At 39.6% G+C, this 18796-nt stretch overlaps 2 protein-coding genes and 1 pseudogene across 4 annotated transcripts; 1 reads left to right on the top strand and 2 right to left on the bottom strand.

The window, feature by feature from the left end:
• Positions 1–6481: 6481 nt before the first annotated feature.
• On the top strand, positions 6482–9478 carry LOC115778169 (uncharacterized). Its single transcript, XM_030726224.1, has 6 exons — positions 6482–7156; positions 7698–7772; positions 8014–8403; positions 8635–8736; positions 8902–9134; positions 9245–9478. Exons 3-6 carry the CDS (start codon positions 8178–8180, stop codon positions 9476–9478), a joined length of 795 nt encoding a protein of 264 aa, XP_030582084.1. The 5' UTR covers positions 6482–7156; positions 7698–7772; positions 8014–8177.
• Positions 9479–9733: 255 nt separating this feature from the next.
• On the bottom strand, positions 9734–11242 carry LOC115778168 (secretory phospholipase A2 receptor-like; annotated as a pseudogene).
• Positions 11243–14126: 2884 nt separating this feature from the next.
• foxr1 (forkhead box R1) lies at positions 14127–18315 on the bottom strand. 3 transcript variants are annotated; one of them, XM_030726302.1, is made up of 7 exons: positions 18184–18315; positions 17873–17965; positions 17199–17428; positions 16366–16431; positions 14827–14954; positions 14356–14588; positions 14127–14203 (listed from the first exon to the last, which is right to left on the bottom strand). In XM_030726302.1, the coding sequence occupies exons 1-7, from the start codon at positions 18302–18304 to the stop codon at positions 14175–14177; spliced, it is 900 nt and encodes a 299-aa protein (XP_030582162.1). In that variant the 5' UTR covers positions 18305–18315; the 3' UTR covers positions 14127–14174. The 3 variants fall into 3 exon arrangements, with proteins under 3 accessions (XP_030582162.1, XP_030582164.1, XP_030582163.1); XM_030726304.1 differs by having other exon boundaries at positions 16366–16422; XM_030726303.1 differs by having other exon boundaries at positions 14153–14203; positions 16366–16425.
• Positions 18316–18796: the final 481 nt, after the last annotated feature.

Below are 18796 nucleotides of genomic sequence, written 5' to 3'. Positions count from 1 at the left end.
ATGGGACATCTGCACGTGTGTAATGTGCATTCTGAAAAATAAATTAATACCACAGGTAAAAGCAACTTAAACAAACAATCTCACTGTGGAAGCTAATCAAACTAGCCTGAAGTAAAAACAAAAAATTTGAAAGGAAATAGAAATACTAAAGGTAAACTTGTTTGACTGCTTGTTAATGCAAATATCTAATCAGCCAATCACACTGGCAGTCACTCATTGCATTTAAGTATCAGAATGGGGAAATGCCACAAAGCTCAAACATTTCACACATTTCCAAATGGTTTCATCTTCATCAAATTGAGCTCACTGCACTCAAATGGCCTCCACTGTCACCAGATCTCAGCCCAACTGAGCATTTGGGATGTGGTTGAATAGGAGACTATCATCACAGATGTGCGGCTGACAAATCTGCAGCAAATGTGTGACGCCATCATGCCAATAGGGATCAAAATCTCCGAGGAACATTTCCAGCAGGCAGTTCTGAAAGCAAAAAGGGGGTCCAATCTGGTACTCGCAAGGTGTAACTAATGAAGTGTCTGACGCACTTTCCTGGTTGAGTCATTTCTGATCTAATGCATTGATAAAGACTTATGAGTAACCTGTGTCACAGGTGACCCTCTTTTCCCTCACACATGCTTTAAAAAATGCCTCTGAATCAAGTTCAACTGTGGAAGTTTGCATGTTTTGACTATTACTTGAGGAAATGTTCACGCATCGGATTAACTGAACGTGTTAATGAGTATGCTTTGTCTGATTATATGCTTTGTCTCATGCTCAAAGAACTGATCTTCCAAACTGAAACAACTGATTGATCAACTTTTCTGACACAAGTATCTCAGACAGTGACTTGGACACCAAAAGTAATGGAGGAACAAGCAGTTACATGATAAACTGGAGAGATGTAGGGCAGTAAGGCTTCAAACAAAACTTTAATCAGTGCTCCTTCCTTCTAAGTTGGAGCAGAACTTACATACAGCCTCCATATAAATATTTTACATGGTAGATCAAATTACATATAGAAACCAGGTCTTAATTCAAATTTTGTCTGTTAAAACCATTAATATTAAAATTATTAAAGTAAATGATGAGAAAATCTCAGCATTTGCAATTAGCATTTGGGACTGTATGTATTCCATAACTTTCACAGTTTGGAATTTCTTAATGTTTTCCCATTTTTCCTGCTAAATTTATTTCATTGAATAAATTTGATCTTCCAGACATTCTGAATGTGTTTATGAAGCAAGCTCAACATTAGAATAATAAGTTTTACCTTTTGAAGGCTTCAGTGTGAATTTCTTCCAAATCTTGCTCTGAGAGATTATATGGAGGACCAAAACTGACATAATTAGAAATAAAAGCAGAAATATATATATATATTGTATATATTTTGTTTTTCCTTTTCCTTATACATGCATTTTCATCAAGAAATGTATATATTTTCCTTTTCTTTTTCCTTTTCCTTACGCATGCGTTTTCATCAAGACATGTAAATATATAGTGTTTTTCCTTTTCCTTATACATGCGTTTTCATCAGGAAATATATATATTTTCTTTTTCCTTTTCCTTACACATGCGTTTTCATCAAGACATGTAAATATATAGTGTTTTTCCTTTTCCTTATACATGCGTTTTCATCAGGAAATATATATATTTTCTTTTTCCTTTTCCTTACACATGCGTTTTTGTCAAGAAATATATATATTTTGTTTTGCCTTTTCCTTATTCAAGCCTTTGTTCTTTTTACATTTCCTCATCTCCTCCTTTTCCTTTACCGTGTGCATTTCTGCCTACTTTTCTGCCTCAGTATGCAAATGAGGAGGGCGGCCTTCTTGCTCCAGCTCCTCTACTATTGGTCAATAAACAGGAAGGAGCAGGATCCATGTGCAGGTCGATTGTGCATGCCTGCGCGTTCACAACTGGACAAAGGCTACAAATTCTTCATCGAACGTTATGGAGGTACGTGTTTTTGTCTTTTCTAGCTGTTAATTAATAGACTAGAATAGCATTAGTCAATTTGTTTGCTAGCTAACATTACGTGACCTTTCTGTTTTGCAAATCGAACGTCTTTAGGCTCTAATCTTGATTAGATCCTTATAGTATGGACCAGGGTTGCCGCCCGTCACGAAAAATACGCAATCGTTTGTTATTTGGAAGTTAAATGTGGTTTCCCGGTGCTGCCTGAGCGTGCTGCAGTTTCGGTTGCCTACAGACAGACACCACACATCTGCGCCTTTTTTTAACTGTCCACCCGCTACTGCACCATGTCCTAAGAAATTAAACTCTTGCAAAAATACAGACGTGAGTAGGAAGACGCTCATCCCAGGCTGAACAGCTTCAGCAAGGATGAAAGGCGCACAGTGAGACGTCTGATGTCAGGAGATAAACACTGCAGACAAACATGAACCTAGAAGACCCAGGCATCAGTCACATTTATTCGTCCCCCAGTCATCTAAATGGCTATTTGAAGAACAAGTTATGCTAATAGATTAACAGTAAATAAATAAATATTGTCAAAACATATATATGAGCCCCCAGCTATTCAAAGATGGTAATGCATTTCCAACATAAGAGTGAATAGTATGTATGTAATAGTATGTATTGCTTAGCTTTTCATATATGCCCTCTATATTATCTTTATAATAAAATTTTACTATTAAAATTTGCAGCAGCTTGAACTATTAAAGGAGTTATTTTTGCATTACAAACATGTACAGGGAGGTAATTAGTGTGACTGTCATAGTTTGCAAGGTCACATGACAATGAAATCTATGTTAAAATTGACATATCTCACTTTGCAGGTCCTCTTCCAGATCTTCACATCATGGCCAGCAGAGAGAAGCTGAAAGACACACGTCCACAACCAGGAATATGCAAGCTGCTGCATGGACTTGAAGGGGATGAGGAGCTTATCCTCTCAATGAGACAGAGGCTCGATCATTTCTATCATGACATCTACATGGATGTCTTCTTAAGTTGGAAACCCTGAGGAATTTATTTTAATGTTGAAATGCAATTGATATGCCTTTCATAAATACATTTTCTCTGCCAATGCAAAATGGACCTAAATTTTGTATGTGCTAATATATATATTTTTTACCATCACTGCTCCATGTACCGTGTTTAATATAATTATTAAATGTTTGCAAGAAACTGCCACAAACCTCATTTCTTTGTTTCACAATGGAAGCTTTAATTTGAGCATTTTTTTCTCCTCCACATGCTCCATTGCCAAATGTGTAAAATGTACAAAAATATGCAATTTAAATGTAAAAGATGTACATATGCATATCACTCAAGACAAGCTATTTACAAAACATTTTACAGAATTCTTCACATCAATTCATTCATTAATAGCTATTTTTTTTTTAAAAAAGCACAGGATAGATGTACAGAGAGATTTGATTTCAAACACAGCTGCTTGCAGTAATGAATGTTAATCCAAGAAGTGTGAGCTGAAGGGGCAGGGAGGCTCTGACCTGGTTTGTCTCCTTTCAGACACTGTCACACACTGTCCTCCTCCACAAAGGATTTTAAAACTTGGCCCTCATCTCTCCTGATCGCTCTCCCTCAACAGGCATGCATTTCTGCGTCCACTAGAAAATCGTGGAAACTCAAATACAGAGTTTTTTGTTCATTACTGGAACAGCATGGCACACTGTGGTAACATCTTGATGACTGTGCTTGTTAGGTGGGCTGCTGCTGAGAAAGATGGACACAAGAAGAAAGCAAAAAGAAAATTATGAATCACATCAGAATGTGGAAATGGTTTGGCATATAGCCTTTAAGTCAATATTTAAAAGACTATTCTAAACAACAGTGTTGGAAGATGTCCGTAATTTTTACATTAATAATATAGAAAGTAAACCTTTTAACATTACAGCACTGACAGGCAGCAGTATATATTTTAGCTACCTGTGGCTAAAGTTGATGCCAGTTAGCTTACTTTCCAATCGGAGACTGTTTCTTTTATACACAGATACAGAATGACAAAATAACAAGGGTGGATAACGTTACCACGGCTAACTAACACGTAAATACTGTTATTGTTAACCTTACCTTTGGCTATATCATAAAGATGATGAGCATCCATGAATTTTCCAGGCAGGTCTCTGACAATTGCAGAAGAATTAAGTCACCTTACTATCTTAGCTGAAAGCAATACTGTCAGTGATGACTGTTTATTGTTTGTTGTAGATATTCTGAATGAGAGGCTACTGCATTTAGCTGCAGACACGGATAATGAAGCTGACCCATTAGTTCTCCAGATTTTGGAGGAGGTGGCGTGTCACTTGCACAAGTCTGTGTACCACACAAGAACTGTTGGGAGACCTGGATATTTGCTGCCCGCTGATGCCTTGGAATAGTTTTTGCTTGCAGGTGTGTCAGTTAAAGATACTTGAGAACTTTTCCGGGCTGCTAAATTGAAGTCAAAGGCGCAGGCATGCACAATCGACCTGAACATGGATCCTGCTCCTTCCTGTTTATTGACCAATAGTAGAGGAGCTGGAGCAAGAAGGCCGCCCTCCTCATTTGCATACTGAGGCAGAAAAGGAGGCAGAAATGCACACGGTAAAGGAAAAGGAGATGAGGAAATGTAAAAAGAACAAAGGCTTGTATAAGGAAAAGGCAAAACAAAATATATATATTTCTTGACGAAAACGCATGTGTAAGGAAAAGGAAAAAAAATATATATATATTTCCTGATGAAAACGCATGTGTAAGGAAAAGGAAAAACACTATATATTTACATTTCTTGATGAAAACGCATGTATAAGGAAAAGGAGAAACAAAATATATACAATATATATATATTTCTGCTTTTATTTCTAATTATGTCAGTTTTGGTCCTCCATACAACCCTCCTCCTTTATCTGGGCCACTGTTGATAACTTGTGTAAGAAAACTCGCTGTCAGCTGTCTCAAAGGTTGATAAAGGCAGAAGCAAGGACCGAGGATTGGAGCGGAGGGAGCGGGTGGGCAGGCTCGGTGTTTAAGTGAGGTTCGGGGGTTGGAGGGTGGATCCAGCGTGAGGTCTGGGGGTGCCAAAGCGTACGAACACAGTAAGAAGGCTTTATGTACACAGAACATGGTGACAGCGGAGAATTTCGCTCTCGCTATATCGCTTTATGGGGCAAAAAAAAACCAAAAAAAAAAAAAAACAACTCTAAGTTGGCAACACTGAGCCCAACTGAGGTCCAGTTGTTTTTATGGGGTTGTTCCGGCTGTCAGCACTAACCTAGTGATAGTGACAATTCAGTTTGGAGCGGCACAGAAATACTTTAAAAAAAAATTGAAAACTGAAAATACGGGAAAATAAAAATACGGGATGACAGAGGGGTAAAATACGGGAATTTCCCGGCCAAAACGGGATACTTGACAGGTATGTAATTGACGACATGAGAATACAGCGGGAGAGCCGTTTGCCGTATATTTAGATGGTTCCAAAATCACATTATAGAGACCTCTAATGACCACAATAAACTATGTAATGTAAACAACTACAATGATGGAAAATTACAGCATATAATTACAGACTATAACGTTTGTACCTGTTATTCCGTTGCTGGAAGAGGCGATGCATGCTGGGTAATGTCAGAGGCTGGCTTCCTTTATTTTTCAATGGTACCTATAAAATGTGCTACGATGACTTTCCCGGTTGGCATATTCGTGAATTCCTAACGGTTTCATTCATTCCGCTTCAATCTGAACATATTTCATCCTGTGGGTTTATGCAGTCATTTACCATCTCTGATTTAGACAATCGAGCTTTTGGAGCTGTACCAAAAATTAATAAATAAATAAATAAGGACAACTTTAATGTGGGCCAAAACATGTGCAGTGTTCATCTAAGATTATGCCGATTAACGTATTTTTTATAATTTTTTTTTTTTTTTTTCAAATCCGTGTCACTGACGTCATCGTATGCGACCATTACAAGAGCGCTCGGTGAGTGAAAACACACCTGTAGAGATTTGATATAAAACATAAAAGAACCCGAAAGTGTCAGCTCACAAATTTCTTGTTAGCGTTTTTAGGAGTGAAGGGGAGCAATTTTGTGGCATAGTGAATAATTTAAAACATTTAAAAATATATCTTGCCACTGTACATTTGCGGTAAGCTAGCTAAGGTAGCGGCTGTTAACCTATCAAGTTCACGTTTGGCTTACTTCTTACAGGTAATCATCCAGGTACAGTCACAGGGAGGGTTTGCTCATGCATGCTTCGTTACCTACATCACAGCAGCTCACAGCAAAGTTTGTAAAGTTTAAGGAGTTTAATGCAGATCAGTGTTGCCACATTGGGTTGATGCGTCAAATCTGTCCAGATGTATAATGTATACAGGTTAATTCATATTTTGATTCGTAACTTTTCAGCATTAAAAAGTAACAGTAAATAAACAGCTGACCAAGAGCCCCCTGTAAAACATCAGTGGGCAGTAAGTAGATTTAATCTAACTTGTTAAACTGCATCAAGCTTTGACAGTTTGCCAGCTGAGTGACTGGGTGTGTTCAGATCAATAAGAATTGAATGCACATATTGATTTATGCAGTTTTCCTACTTGTTGAATTTAAAAGCAGGACAAAATTGGGGAAGAACACCCAAAATCCTCTAAACCTGTCTTTGCCAGCCAATAGTTCAAAAAATCTCCCAGTGTGGCAACACCGGTGAAGAGAACACCGATAAGCAAGCTGTTAATATTCTGAATGCTTTTTTTCCCTCAACAGGTACCTCAGACATTAGTTTAATATCCTTTCCTAGTTCCTGTTTGTGAAAAACACCCAAAGGGACTTTTAAGAGCCACGTCTGTCTCGTTTCTCTGTCCTCACTGCTCTCACTTGTCAGTCCTTCTGTTGTCCCTGTCTCTGTTTCTTTGTCTCTCTTACTTGTGAATGTTTTTGTGTATTTGCTTTTTCTGTCGATCACTATGAGTGATTTGAAAATCCAAGATCCTTTAATGATCCTGGATAATGAGACTGATCAGCATGAAATAACTGATGAGCTTCAACATCTTGATGACTTGCTTGATGAACTGAAGCAAGAGGAAGCTCCAGTACCAGTGAAGACACCTGAACCAACAGTGAGGTGGAGAAAGCGAGACAAGGATGGAAATGAGCTGTATTTGAGGCCAAGATCAACCAGGCACCAGCCACATAAGGGTCAGTACTTTTTCATAGATCATTGGAAGATATCGATTGTGTAGACACATATCAATAAATCAGTGTTTGAACCAGTCATTTCATTGTTTTGGCACAAAAACTAAATTCATGATGATTAAGTTTTTGATCCAAACTTAAGTATAAATAAGTATGCATAAACTACAGAATGAGCTCCTGAAAATTAAGACCTCTCTTAGCAAATGTGGCTGTCATGTTAATGCAGTGACATAATGTACTTGACTGTTACCTCCACACAAAGATTTTTGGTCAAATTTATTGATAATGCCTTGAAATAATCACACCAACTGTCATAATTGAAGATGATTTATAAAGTCTCCCAACACAAAGATGCTTTGCATCTTCAAAGCATTGTAAATTTTAAAAAAATAAAACTAAATCATCAATGTAGTTATAATTTTTTGACACAGCATTACAGTCATCACATAGTGAGCAGGTATAGACACTGAATGGGAACGGGGCCTCTGTGTTATAAAAGTGGATTGGATTTGTATTTTTGATATACTTTTGATGTTTATTACAGCTGCCCACAGGCAGAAGGACAGTCCTACTGTTAATAACACTCACTGTGAGGCGGCCTTTGCTCCAGAGACTGTTGGTATGTATTTTATTGTGGCTCCAGTAGATCAAAGCTGTATGTTCACATATTTGTACTTGTTTCTGTACAAAAATATCAGACACTGAGCTAGGACATAAATTTAATGCTTTTATTTTAATACAAATTTACAAGAATTTTTATCAATTCAACCATTACATTTTAATTCCACGTCTACTCTATACAATACACTCTGCAACTGAAATAAACTACAATAAAAAAGTATTGTTTTTTTTTTAAACAGTGTTTTCTACAAGAACATCCAGAGCTCACTGAGTGATGCTTCAAGTGATCAGCATGAAACACCTCCACCAAGAGCTCCTCTTCTGGCTTCCTTGAACTGGAGCACACGAAAAAGTCTCTTTTCAGAGAGTTGGAGGTCAGAAAGACCCCGGTCTGGTGAATACCATGGCGGCTCAAGAAAGCGTGTCAGCACACACATGCCAGCACTGTGGGAGCAATCCAGCTGTGCTTCGCTGTCGTGACTGTCTGCCACTCCCCTTCTTTTGTGCCACATGTGATGTCATCATGCACACCAGACATGTCCTTAACAACAGAGATGCTATGACTGCTGGATTCTTCCAGCTATTGCCTCCAACGACTTACATTGTAAATAAGACTCTTTGCCATGGTGGTAAGTTTTGGGTTGTGACTAAGCTCGTTATTTTTTACTGTTTAAACATTCCTCTCACTCTCTTTGTTTTTGAAAATATTTGGGCTGTCGCTCAGCTTCCTTGGCTCTCAGGTACATTTTTAGCAGTCTGCTTATGGCTGTTAAGTGTTTTAATGTTTTCAAGAAAGGCACATATCCTAGTTGATACAACTTGTGTTAATTTATATATAACACATTTGTTAATTTCTTCAGCACGACTTGTACTTGTGGAGAGTCCAGCCAGTATCTGTGGATGTCCACCAGAGTCTTTGAGGATCAAACCAGGAAAGGCTGTTGCTGTGATCACAATAAATGGTAGGTAGAACTTTATTTTATCCTGACTCTTTTAAAAAATTCACGCACCTATAAACTCTTACAAGTTTGTCACATACTATTGAGTATTTTGTCAGGCATAAATAAGCTCTCTCCCTAAAATAACAAACCTTTTACACTGGAGTCATGAGTTTTTCATTTTTCTAGGATGTTACGATCTCAGCATGCCGGAACTGAGGTGTGAGGCACGCCAAACTTCTTGGACCTCTGGAGTAGACCAACTAAATCGAAGTGATTACTGGCCCGCTACCCTTCACTTTTCTACTGTTTATGCCACAGATGTCTTCTTTTCATTTGAAGAAATGAAGATGGCAGCACCAGGACTCTCCTGCCAAGCATTTTTAAAAATGCTGGATCAACGAACTGTCCGTTTTGGTCGTGTGAGTACTTTTACTTATCTATCCTACAGTATGGTTCGTCTGTTTTATTGGGTATTCAAAAGCCACTTATGGCATATTTTTTACTATTGATATTGTTAATTTTAAAACAGATGGGGACGATCTCAGCGGACAGCTTTCAGAAAAGCTTTTTTGAGTGGGAAGCTGTGAGATATGACTTAGATAACATTTTAAAGGAGGATCCCTTCACATGTCATGCGTTCACCCCAGATATGCTTGCAGTTTCAGTGGATGGAAATCGCAAGCATTACCGTTTCAACAATGCAGCTAAGTATGGGGGAAAATATGTATATTGTTACAGTGTTTGCATCATTAAAAAAATGTGACTAACTTTGGACTGTCAGACATCATAAAATGTCTTTTTGCAATATAAGGCTACATAAACAGATTCAGTTCCTCTACTGCACAACAATGCTGTCAAGCAACAAAGTTCTCTTAAGCCCTACATGCCTCTAATATTTTTATTTAAATGATTTCTGGCCATTTTGAGCATCTAAAAGAAACAAAACCCTGATAGTATACAACCATTGTTTGGGGCTGTATACTGCAGCGTGCTCAGGCAGTGACCACCCTGATGCTGATCACAGTAGTGATGTCAGAAGGCCTACACTGTCCAATAGCACAAAGTTTTTTCTCTCTGTACAGTCTCTAGTCGCCATATTGCCTGTGCCACTCTTGGATAAAGCTCCACAGTGCTGTACCCTGGGGGGGCAGAGGGGCAGGTCAGAGTACATCATATCTGCCCCGTTCACCCACAGCCATTCACCAGCCAGGAAACGTAGACCTGTCCACACCTAGGGGGAAGAAACAGTCAGTGAGTCTCCATGGATGTACTGAGAGAGCTTTGAGGCAAGACTGGGAGTCATTTTTTCCCAGTTGTCAGAGTATGGCAATAGAAAAATCTCCTTCAGCTCAGAAAGCATTTTCCCCCATATTAAGGAGTCATAAGTGGCAAAAAAAAAAAAAAAAAAAAAACATACTGTACGGACCCCCCTTCAACTGCAAACAAAGATAAAGCTATGTGTATGATTCATACAGCTAGAATTTGCTACTGTTCTGTAAATAAATCAGGTTAACTTAAAATGAGTCATTATTGGTAAATCTGTTTTTGCTCCTTTATGAGAGCATGTGCTGCATGACTTTACTTTTAAAAGGGAGTGTTAGAAAGGAATATAGTGCACCAGGCACAATTAAAGCAGAAAGCATAAATATATAGTTTTATCTGGGGACAAAAACAAACAAAAAACCCACCTTTTCCCAGTTTTGTGTCAGAAAGCAAATCAGATTTTCTGCTGTGGTTAGTGGTCTATGAGGGGCTGTTAGGGACATTATTACTGAAATGTGCTCACACACACACACACACACACACTACTGAAAACAAAGAGGATTTTGTGTGAACAGGAAGGCAGCTGAAGAAAAAAAAACCTGCACATTTCAAAACACAGCTAACACCACGCTGATGTCTACTCAACAGCCTACGAGCAATCTAAGTGAAGCACATGTCCACACTTGTAGTTGCAACAACAGGCTGGTGCAACACGGTAGTGTTTGCAGGGTCACAAGGCCAATATATTGTTCACTTGGACTGCTTGTAGGCTGTTGGTAGACATCACTGTGATGTTAGCCATATTTTGAAGTGCCTTTTTTTCCATCAGCCGCCTTTCTGTTCACACGAAATCTTGGTTTTCAAGTGTGTGTGTGTGTGTGTGTGTGTGTGTGTGTGTGCGCGCGTGCGCGTTTCAGTAATAATGCCCATAACGCCCCCTCATAGTGGTCAGTGGAAGCAACCTGTCTGCATATCTCACTTTAACCAACATCATAAAAACAAATCTTATGTCAACATTTCATAAAGGAGTCACCGAATTTGAACCAACCTCCTAAACGTTGGCCTCCGCCAGCTTATTCTTCACATAATCATGATCGTTAGGATGTATGCTGACAAGCTCATAGCGAAGTTCCTGATTGGTGGGTGAGCGGAGGGCACGGCAGTGCTCCAGCGCCTCATTCCAGGTCTTATTCTCCTTTATCAGGACCAGGTTGTCCTTGTAGCAGATGAAGGGAAGCCGAGTGGAGCAGTCTTGGGTAGCCATCTCTTTTTTGAGAGAGGAGATGGAGACGCAGTTGCCATCGTTTCTTGGCTCACCCGCTGCCCAGTTTGTGTAGTTTGACAAGCCTGCGGTCCATTCCCATTTTTGCCCTGCAGAACACATCGCCCCCCCCCCCACACACACAGTCGAGGTGAAAATGTGTTTACTATTTATCAAGAAATCAATTAATCTATTGCACCACCTACTTTAAGGCTAAATGAGCTACTTTGCTACAGGTCATCATCAGTTTATTAAAGCTGTTTCAGATGCATCAGTCTTTACCATTCCTGTAGAGTCCAATCCAGACTGGAAAATCCTGATCACCAACTACTAATTTCATGAAGCTGCGGTCCAAGAAACTTGCCAGGCCAATATGAAGATTATTCTTGCAGTAATCCTGAGCTTCAGACCATGTCTTTGACTGAGTTATAACCTTATATTGATAGCCACATATGAAGAATAAATGTGTATCACAATGGGCTCCATAAACGCTTTCAAGAGAAAGAGAAAACATAACATGAAAGAATTAAATAAATTAAAAGCAAAAAATAATTAAGAAAAATTCAGGTGAAACATTATTTATGAGCTCTTTTCAGGCAGGGAAAATAGAGCAAATCCCTTAACTCATTTGTGTTTAATGTGGCTGTGACTCATCAGAACAGGCAAGTGATCAATGTGAGCTCACAGGTATGTGAGTGGTGCCAAAGCTTTGGGTCCATCCTGAGGAGAGGGTGTCCCACTCTCCACAGGAGACTCATCGTCTCTCTTGCAACAGTGCTGTCTGGGTGTCAAGAAACTCATGTGTTGGTAGAAACATTAGTAAACCTACTGCTGTCAGGAAAAAATGAGAGTGCAAAACACTACATTGTGTTTAAGAAATTTGCTGAGTTTGCTTAAAATGCAATTCCCCCCCCCTTTTTTTTTTCAAAACAGAACTTTAAAAAAAAAAAAAAAAAAGAAATATCAAGAACAGCCTCCCATACCTGTCATTATTGTAACGGGCAACAGCACAGTTTTCATTATTTTGGGGCAAGGCTAATGACCACCACCTGGGATCGAGCACTTCGCCAAACTGCCACACCCAATTGCCATTCTCTTTAACCAAACCAATCCATGCATTATAGTTCTTCAAGTAAATACGGTCTGCATTGGACTTTGTATAGATGGTGGCCAAGTCAGTGTGGTCATCAATGCTATTAGGAGAAAAAAAAATATTTCAGCTTAAATTTGATTTTCACACCTGTTTAAATTTGAACTTTTTTTTCTTTGGTTCAAATCTCAGTTCATCCAGTTGTACTAAAGGTAAATACAAGGATACTGATTTTGTGATCATGAGCATTAACATGTTGGTGTTTTTATTAAAGCCTTATGGTGGAGCATTATTATTATTGATTCTTGTTCTGATGAAGTGAAATATTCTCTGTGATTCTCAAATCGTGGAATTAACTTTTGAGGAATCAAATCATGATCAATTATGGTAACATCTTTAAAAAAAAAAAAAAAAGCACGAGTATAGACCAAAGCCTACCTTCTGCAGTGGTTTTGGGCAGCCTGCCAAGTGTAATGTACTTCGTTGTACCGGTACATTCTTGACACCACTGATCCCAGTCCAGACACTGTAGTGCTGATGAGGAGGAGGAGAATGAAGGTTCCACACAGGCTGCTCTTCAGTGTCAGCCAAATTCTGTTGTTTAGACAGGATGATGACACTTTTACTTAAATAGTGGTACTTTTACTGCATACTCAGTCACATAGTACTTTTATTCTGTTCTGCCCAAGCAAAACTGGACATGCAGGCTGGAGGGGGTCAGCATTAAGCTACCGACCTAGTATTGGTATGGATGACCTGCTCTACCTCGAGTCACAGCCACCTTGGGAATACAGCAAAGAAATCTGATCTGGGATCTGCTAACACCAACGCACACAGACCCCAAAACTTTGTCAGATTAATCACGTGAGGAGAAGTGGACATGCTAAAGTGTTCCTGGTGCACTTACCTGTTCTGATGCATAGTTTTGGCGTTTTTTTGCTCAGAAGTGTTTAAGAAATGCCCGCTACTGCTCGATGAGCATCCAGCATCAAACTGCACCTCTCACTACTTTGGGTTCCATAAAATAGTCATTTGAAAGAATTTGACTGTTGCCAAAAGATTTACATGCAGACAAATTTCTTGCAAAAGGACAGCAGCAACCTGATTGGTAAGTTGGGGGGGGGGGGGGGGGGGGGGGGGGTCTTTGCATCCTTAGCTGTATGACTGAACTGTAAAAGACAACATACAGGTACCAACAAAATAAAAATTCAGAGAGCACAGCCACCATGGGAAGAAGACAAGCTGGTGAAAGCAGCAAGATCAGTGCCATGTTCTACTGGGAAAACCTCAGAACCTGGAGTTCATGTGGGTGTACCATTTCTCTAAACAATACTGAGGATGTCATAATGCGCTCTGCATTACTGTTCTCTTTACAAGTTAGCAGCAGCCTCATGAACCTCAAAGAGTGATTTAAGGAACATGACCAGCACTTCAAGCCCCCCCGGATCTTAATTTAGTTGAATGCAGTGGTTAGCACCATCACAGAACGTCTCAGCATTCGAGTTTGAGGTTTGCATGTTCTTCCTGTACCTGTGTGCATCCTTTTCAGGTTGTCGGGCTTCCTCCAGCAGTTCAAAGATGCATGAGGGCCTAATTTGTGATTTTAACTTAGGTGTGGATGTGAATGTGTGTTAGCCTCAAACCTTTTTTCAGCCACGTTTGTAACTCTTAACCAGGCTGAATGTGCACTCCTTTGCTTAAGTCCATTTTAAATGAGCTTTGGCACAAATATTTGTAAAAAACAAGATTCACAAATAAATCAAAAATAAAATGAACCGTGACAGATGGATTTTCTAAAGAGGAAGTTTTATTATGCAACTCTAATGCATTTTTTAATAACTCAAATCACACTGGAAATAAACTCCGAATCATATCTGGAAAAAAAGAAAGTTATTGGTTACAAACCAGCAGCACCTTGGCTGACAAAACTAAATTCTACACATTAAAAATACTAAATTCCTTGACAACGTTGCAGTAATGTAGAGTTACGAGCCACTCCCTCACATTAATGTTGCATTTCATTTACCTGGGTGAGACATGCTCCTCTCCAGCTGCTTTAAGGATTCTCCTGTCAGCATGTGGATCTCATCCATAAGTCGCCGTTGGCCATCTAAAGTAAGGTGCCAAAAACATGACTTCCTCTTGCCATCTCTGCACAGCTGGTTGCAGGTTTTGTGAAAACTGCTGTTGAAGCACAAGTTGTGCCTGATGGTATTTTTCCAGCCATCGGGAGCTGTCTGAAAGAAGGGGAAGTGCTCTCTGGGAGAGGACAGAAAGGATCATGAGCTTCAGAAAGCTAAAAGTCCAGAAACTGCTGCATGTTGGTCCAATTCAACCCCATCTTTGGAATTACTAAAGAAAAAAAAAAAAAAAAAAAAAAAAGGGAACCCATCTGACCTTTTCAAAGACTCTTTCAGCCATGTCTGATTAGGTGCCGTTTAATTTAGCATGCATACATGCAAGTAAAATATGTGCAATTAAACCATCAAATCCTAACCTGGTGAAATTGTAAATCTGCTGGACTTTGAGGCTTCCAGTATGGCTGCTCTTGAGGGCCAATGCAATGAGGATGCAATAATTCACTGGCGGACGAGGCCAGCATCCTGGTTTAAGAGGCTTGTTGTCCTGGGGGAAAGGGGGGGGTGCGGGTGGTCAATTCATGTTACCAATGACAATTTTAACAGTTGCAAGAAGACAAGTTATAGTTTAGCTCAGACTTACAGGAGACATTTACAAACCCCAATCTGAAAAATTTGGGAAGCTCTAAATGTAACCTGGAAGCAACGCTTTGCATCTCTCAAATTCCCTTTATTCAGAACGAAAGATGGAAAACCTCCAATGCTTAACTGAAAATAATAAAAAGTCAGCTTGAATTTCTCAAGACAGTTGGGACAGGGCCGTGTTTACCACTGAGAACCATCCCCTCTTCTTTTAATCTGTAAACAGCTGCTGGACTTGTGGGAGAGGATTGTCGTGCTGTGCTTGGCTGATATATGAGTCTAGCTGCTCAGCAGTCCTGGGTCTTCTTTGCCACACTTAGTTTCATGATGCTTTAAGGAAAAACCTGGACTCTTCTACTAATTTATGATGTTTTAATAGCTGCTGTTTGTGGTTTTAACATATGCAAGGCCTTACTTCAGAAAGACATCTAAATGGGGGCATATCGCCCTCTCTCCAACACCCCCATATTTCAGTGTTGATGCCTTTCCAGATGTGCAAGCTGACAATACTACAGAAACTAATGCACCCCAATACCGTCACAGAACAGAAAGGCAGTGTTTCACCAATCATCTTGTAAATTCGCTGCTAAATAACCTAATTAGTTGTAAAATGTTCCTCCAGCTGGGCACCTGGGTGGCTTAGTGGAGAAGCCAGCGACCACGTTGCAGTGCAGGTTCAAGTCCCGGCCTGTTGCCAGTTTGCCCGTGTATCTCCCCCCCCCCCCCCCCCCCCCCCCCCCCATTTCCTGTCTCCCTCCACTGATGATAAAAGTCGCTGTGTCCAAAATGAAAAAAAGTTCCTCAAGCTGTTCATTTTTTTAGTACCATTTCTCCAGCCTTTTGTTGCCCCGTCCCAACTTTGAGATGTGCTGCAGACATCAAATTTATAACTAAAATGTCTGTTTAAACATGTGTTCTGTATTTTGTGAATCAAAGGATTTGAGATATGAGAGTCACTACATTTGACTTATGTTTTACACAACGTTTTGGAATTGGGGTTGCATTTATTACTCAAATTCATGTCCTCCAAAACAACCACAAGTATTCACTCATCTGCCTTCACACACATGAACCTGAGTGACAGCCCATTAATCCATAGTGATGATGTCGGCCCACCCTTTACAGCTATAACAGCTTCAACTCTTCTGGGAAGGCTTTGATAACATTCCAATTATAATGTTCATCATTTGGACAGAAGCCTGTCTGAGAAAATAAGTTCTTGAGGACTTTTCCAAAAAAACACCCAAAAAACAAAAGGGGGTGAGCAATGAGCTCCTTGCATCCCACTGGTGCAGCTCCAAAGCTAGTGTCCTCACCTGGGGCTTTATGGTCCTTCCCTTGCGTCTGTTCTTCGCTGGTTGACAGGAGACATCCTCCTTGATCCAATGGTGATGGTGAGATAACATTAACAGTTACAAGATGTTTCAGTCATTTTACATACACATTGAAGTACTGCATCAACTTCTTTACTCATGTGAAAGCTAACGTACAGACTCTGAAATGCACAGGTGGGAAGTAAGATGCTTTGTTACTGTAAAATTTCAGGCATCTACACTTCAGTATTTTTGACAGCTTTTTAGCCAAATATCTGTACTTTCTACTCCTTACATTTTCTGTGATGAAGACTGGCTTTTATGCGTTATTGTGCCCTGCGTTTGGGCATAAAGTCAGTCTGATATTTGAAGGTACTTCCCCCAAATGTGTTAAACTGAAGGATCAAGCATTTTTTTGAAGATGTGAGGAGTAGAAAGTACAGATGTTTGTGTTAAAATGCAAGGAATAAAAGTAAAAAGCTTTCAGAATAAATACTCAAGTACAGATGCCTAAAAATTCTTATCAAGTACAGCAATGAGGTATTTGTACTGTGTTACTTCCCACCACGAGGGATATTCCAAAGAGCTAGAGGAAGTGGCTAGGAATTGAGGAAATGACACCATCTTGTTTAGAGCGCGGTCTATAACCAGGTTCTGGATATACAACTATGGATAAAGAGACCATGCTTAAAAATATATGTAGCGCACATATGTAATCATTTTTCAGCAGGCTTCTTCTGTAAAACATATTTAAACCCAGTCATCATGAAATTATACTGGAACACTTAATAATGACAGGTGCAAGTGTAAAAATTGTTAGTGTTGTTAGTGTGTACCATGTACTCAGAGGAAACCAACTGCAGCAGCTCCTCCTGGAGAGGAGCATCATGGGAGGAAAATACGTGAAGCTCTGCTGTCAGGGGACATCGGGTCTCCAGCAGAGGGGTCTGGGCTTCCTCAGCAGGTTCACACACAGGTTGCACATCAGCTTTAATCTCTCTGTACTGGATCGGGCAGGCGATGCTGGGATTCACAAGCAGCCACAGGTTTGGTTTCACGAAGGTATCTGATGGACACAAATATTCAGTTTGCCACAGCTCTATGAAACAATTAGAGAAAGGCAAAAAAAAAAAAAAAAAAAAATCAAGTGGTTGCTCATTTTCCAGGAGAGAATATTAGAAGAGAAATCCTTTGCAATGATCTCCCACCTTTTACAGCGGGTACATCAAAAGGCAGAGTACGGTGGAGAAGATGAGCAGGCGTCTGTTTTGTTTGTCTGTGACTGAATTAGCACACCTTAAAAAAGGAAGCAATGCAAATGCAGTGTAGGCAAACTACTGTACTACATATGACATGCAGTTTCCCAAGGCTTGAGTATAAACAAACACTAATTTCATAATAAAATGATATTTGTATTTGGAGGAAAAAAAAATCCATGTTTCTTGTATCTCAAGTGTTAGAAAACAAATAATATGGGATTAAATAAAAAAAATAATCTCCAGCAGCTCACCTGATGTTTTATCGTACCATATAAATTCATCTTTTCTTTTTGAGGATCTTACAGAAGGCCTCTGGACCACGTACTGATCATTCACTTTGTCATCTGTCAGTGATGGAGAAAACACAGTGACACATGCAAAATGACAGATTTTACAGTATTCAGACTTCCTGTCACCATTTATGAATGAAATATAAAACCTTGCACAGAACTTCTGATTGTCAAACTTTTCCCCGTTACGATCGCTACTATAATGTTTGTCACTCATCCATATGATTCAAAGAGTAAATACTACTGGAAAAGATTTTTAAAAAAATCATCACCGTGATAAAACTGGTCAGTGGTTGTAGCCAGTTTCAGCTCCTTGTCCATGTCCCAGTCAGTCAGGCCAACAGAGCAGTGCAGGTCAAAGAGTTGAGCTTTGGTTTTAAGCTGTAAGGTCATCTCAGAGGTTTGGGTCCTCTCAGTCCAACAGAAGCTCTTAAATAGAACCTGCAGACTGTCAGTACAGCAGCTGGAGCTAAACAGCCTGATTGGACACAATTAATCCTGACAGAATGCAGCTTGTGATGAGCAGCAATATTTGGGCCAACAAAAAATTTAGGTGCAATTTAAAATGAGTCTATACATTGAAAGTAGTAACTTACAATAACAAGATTCTCAATCTGAACTGAGTCAATTAAACGCCAGACAAGAAAGAAAATCACGTCTGAGCAGAAAAACAAACAGGCACACATATAAAAACCACTGACTTTGTCTGTGAGCCAGCAGTCGTGCTGCTGCTTGGGCAGGTACCTTGAGTGTGGCCACAATCTTCATCCTCAGCTCAGCTCAGACATAAATGAGCAACCATAAATGTTTGTATCACTTTAATGTTGCAGGTGTGTGTCTCTGCATGTGTGTAGCTTCAAAATAAATGATATTAAGTACAAAGTA

This window comes from Archocentrus centrarchus, chromosome 3 (genome assembly GCF_007364275.1).
Source record: "Archocentrus centrarchus isolate MPI-CPG fArcCen1 chromosome 3, fArcCen1, whole genome shotgun sequence".
In the NCBI taxonomy this organism is placed as follows: Eukaryota; Metazoa; Chordata; class Actinopteri; order Cichliformes; family Cichlidae; genus Archocentrus; species Archocentrus centrarchus.
The sequence above is the reverse complement of the archived record's forward strand: the minus strand, read 5'-3'. Positions and strand labels throughout refer to the sequence as shown.

Coding starts and splice junctions, on each gene's coding strand:
- LOC115778169 (XM_030726224.1), top strand. CDS start 8,178: ATGGCGGCTCAAGAAAGCGTGTCAGCACACACATGCCAGCACTGTGGG. Junction 8,404..8,634: donor TAAGACTCTTTGCCATGGTG/GTAAGTTTTGGG, acceptor TAATTTCTTCAG/CACGACTTGTACTTGTGGAG. Junction 9,135..9,244: donor GAACTGTCCGTTTTGGTCGT/GTGAGTACTTTT, acceptor ATTTTAAAACAG/ATGGGGACGATCTCAGCGGA.
- foxr1 (XM_030726302.1), bottom strand. CDS start 18,304: ATGACCTTACAGCTTAAAACCAAAGCTCAACTCTTTGACCTGCACTGC. Junction 17,966..18,183: donor CACTGACCAGTTTTATCACG/GTGATGATTTTT, acceptor CATCACTGACAG/ATGACAAAGTGAATGATCAG. Junction 14,955..16,365: donor GAAGGACCATAAAGCCCCAG/GTGAGGACACTA, acceptor CCTTTCCCCCAG/GACAACAAGCCTCTTAAACC.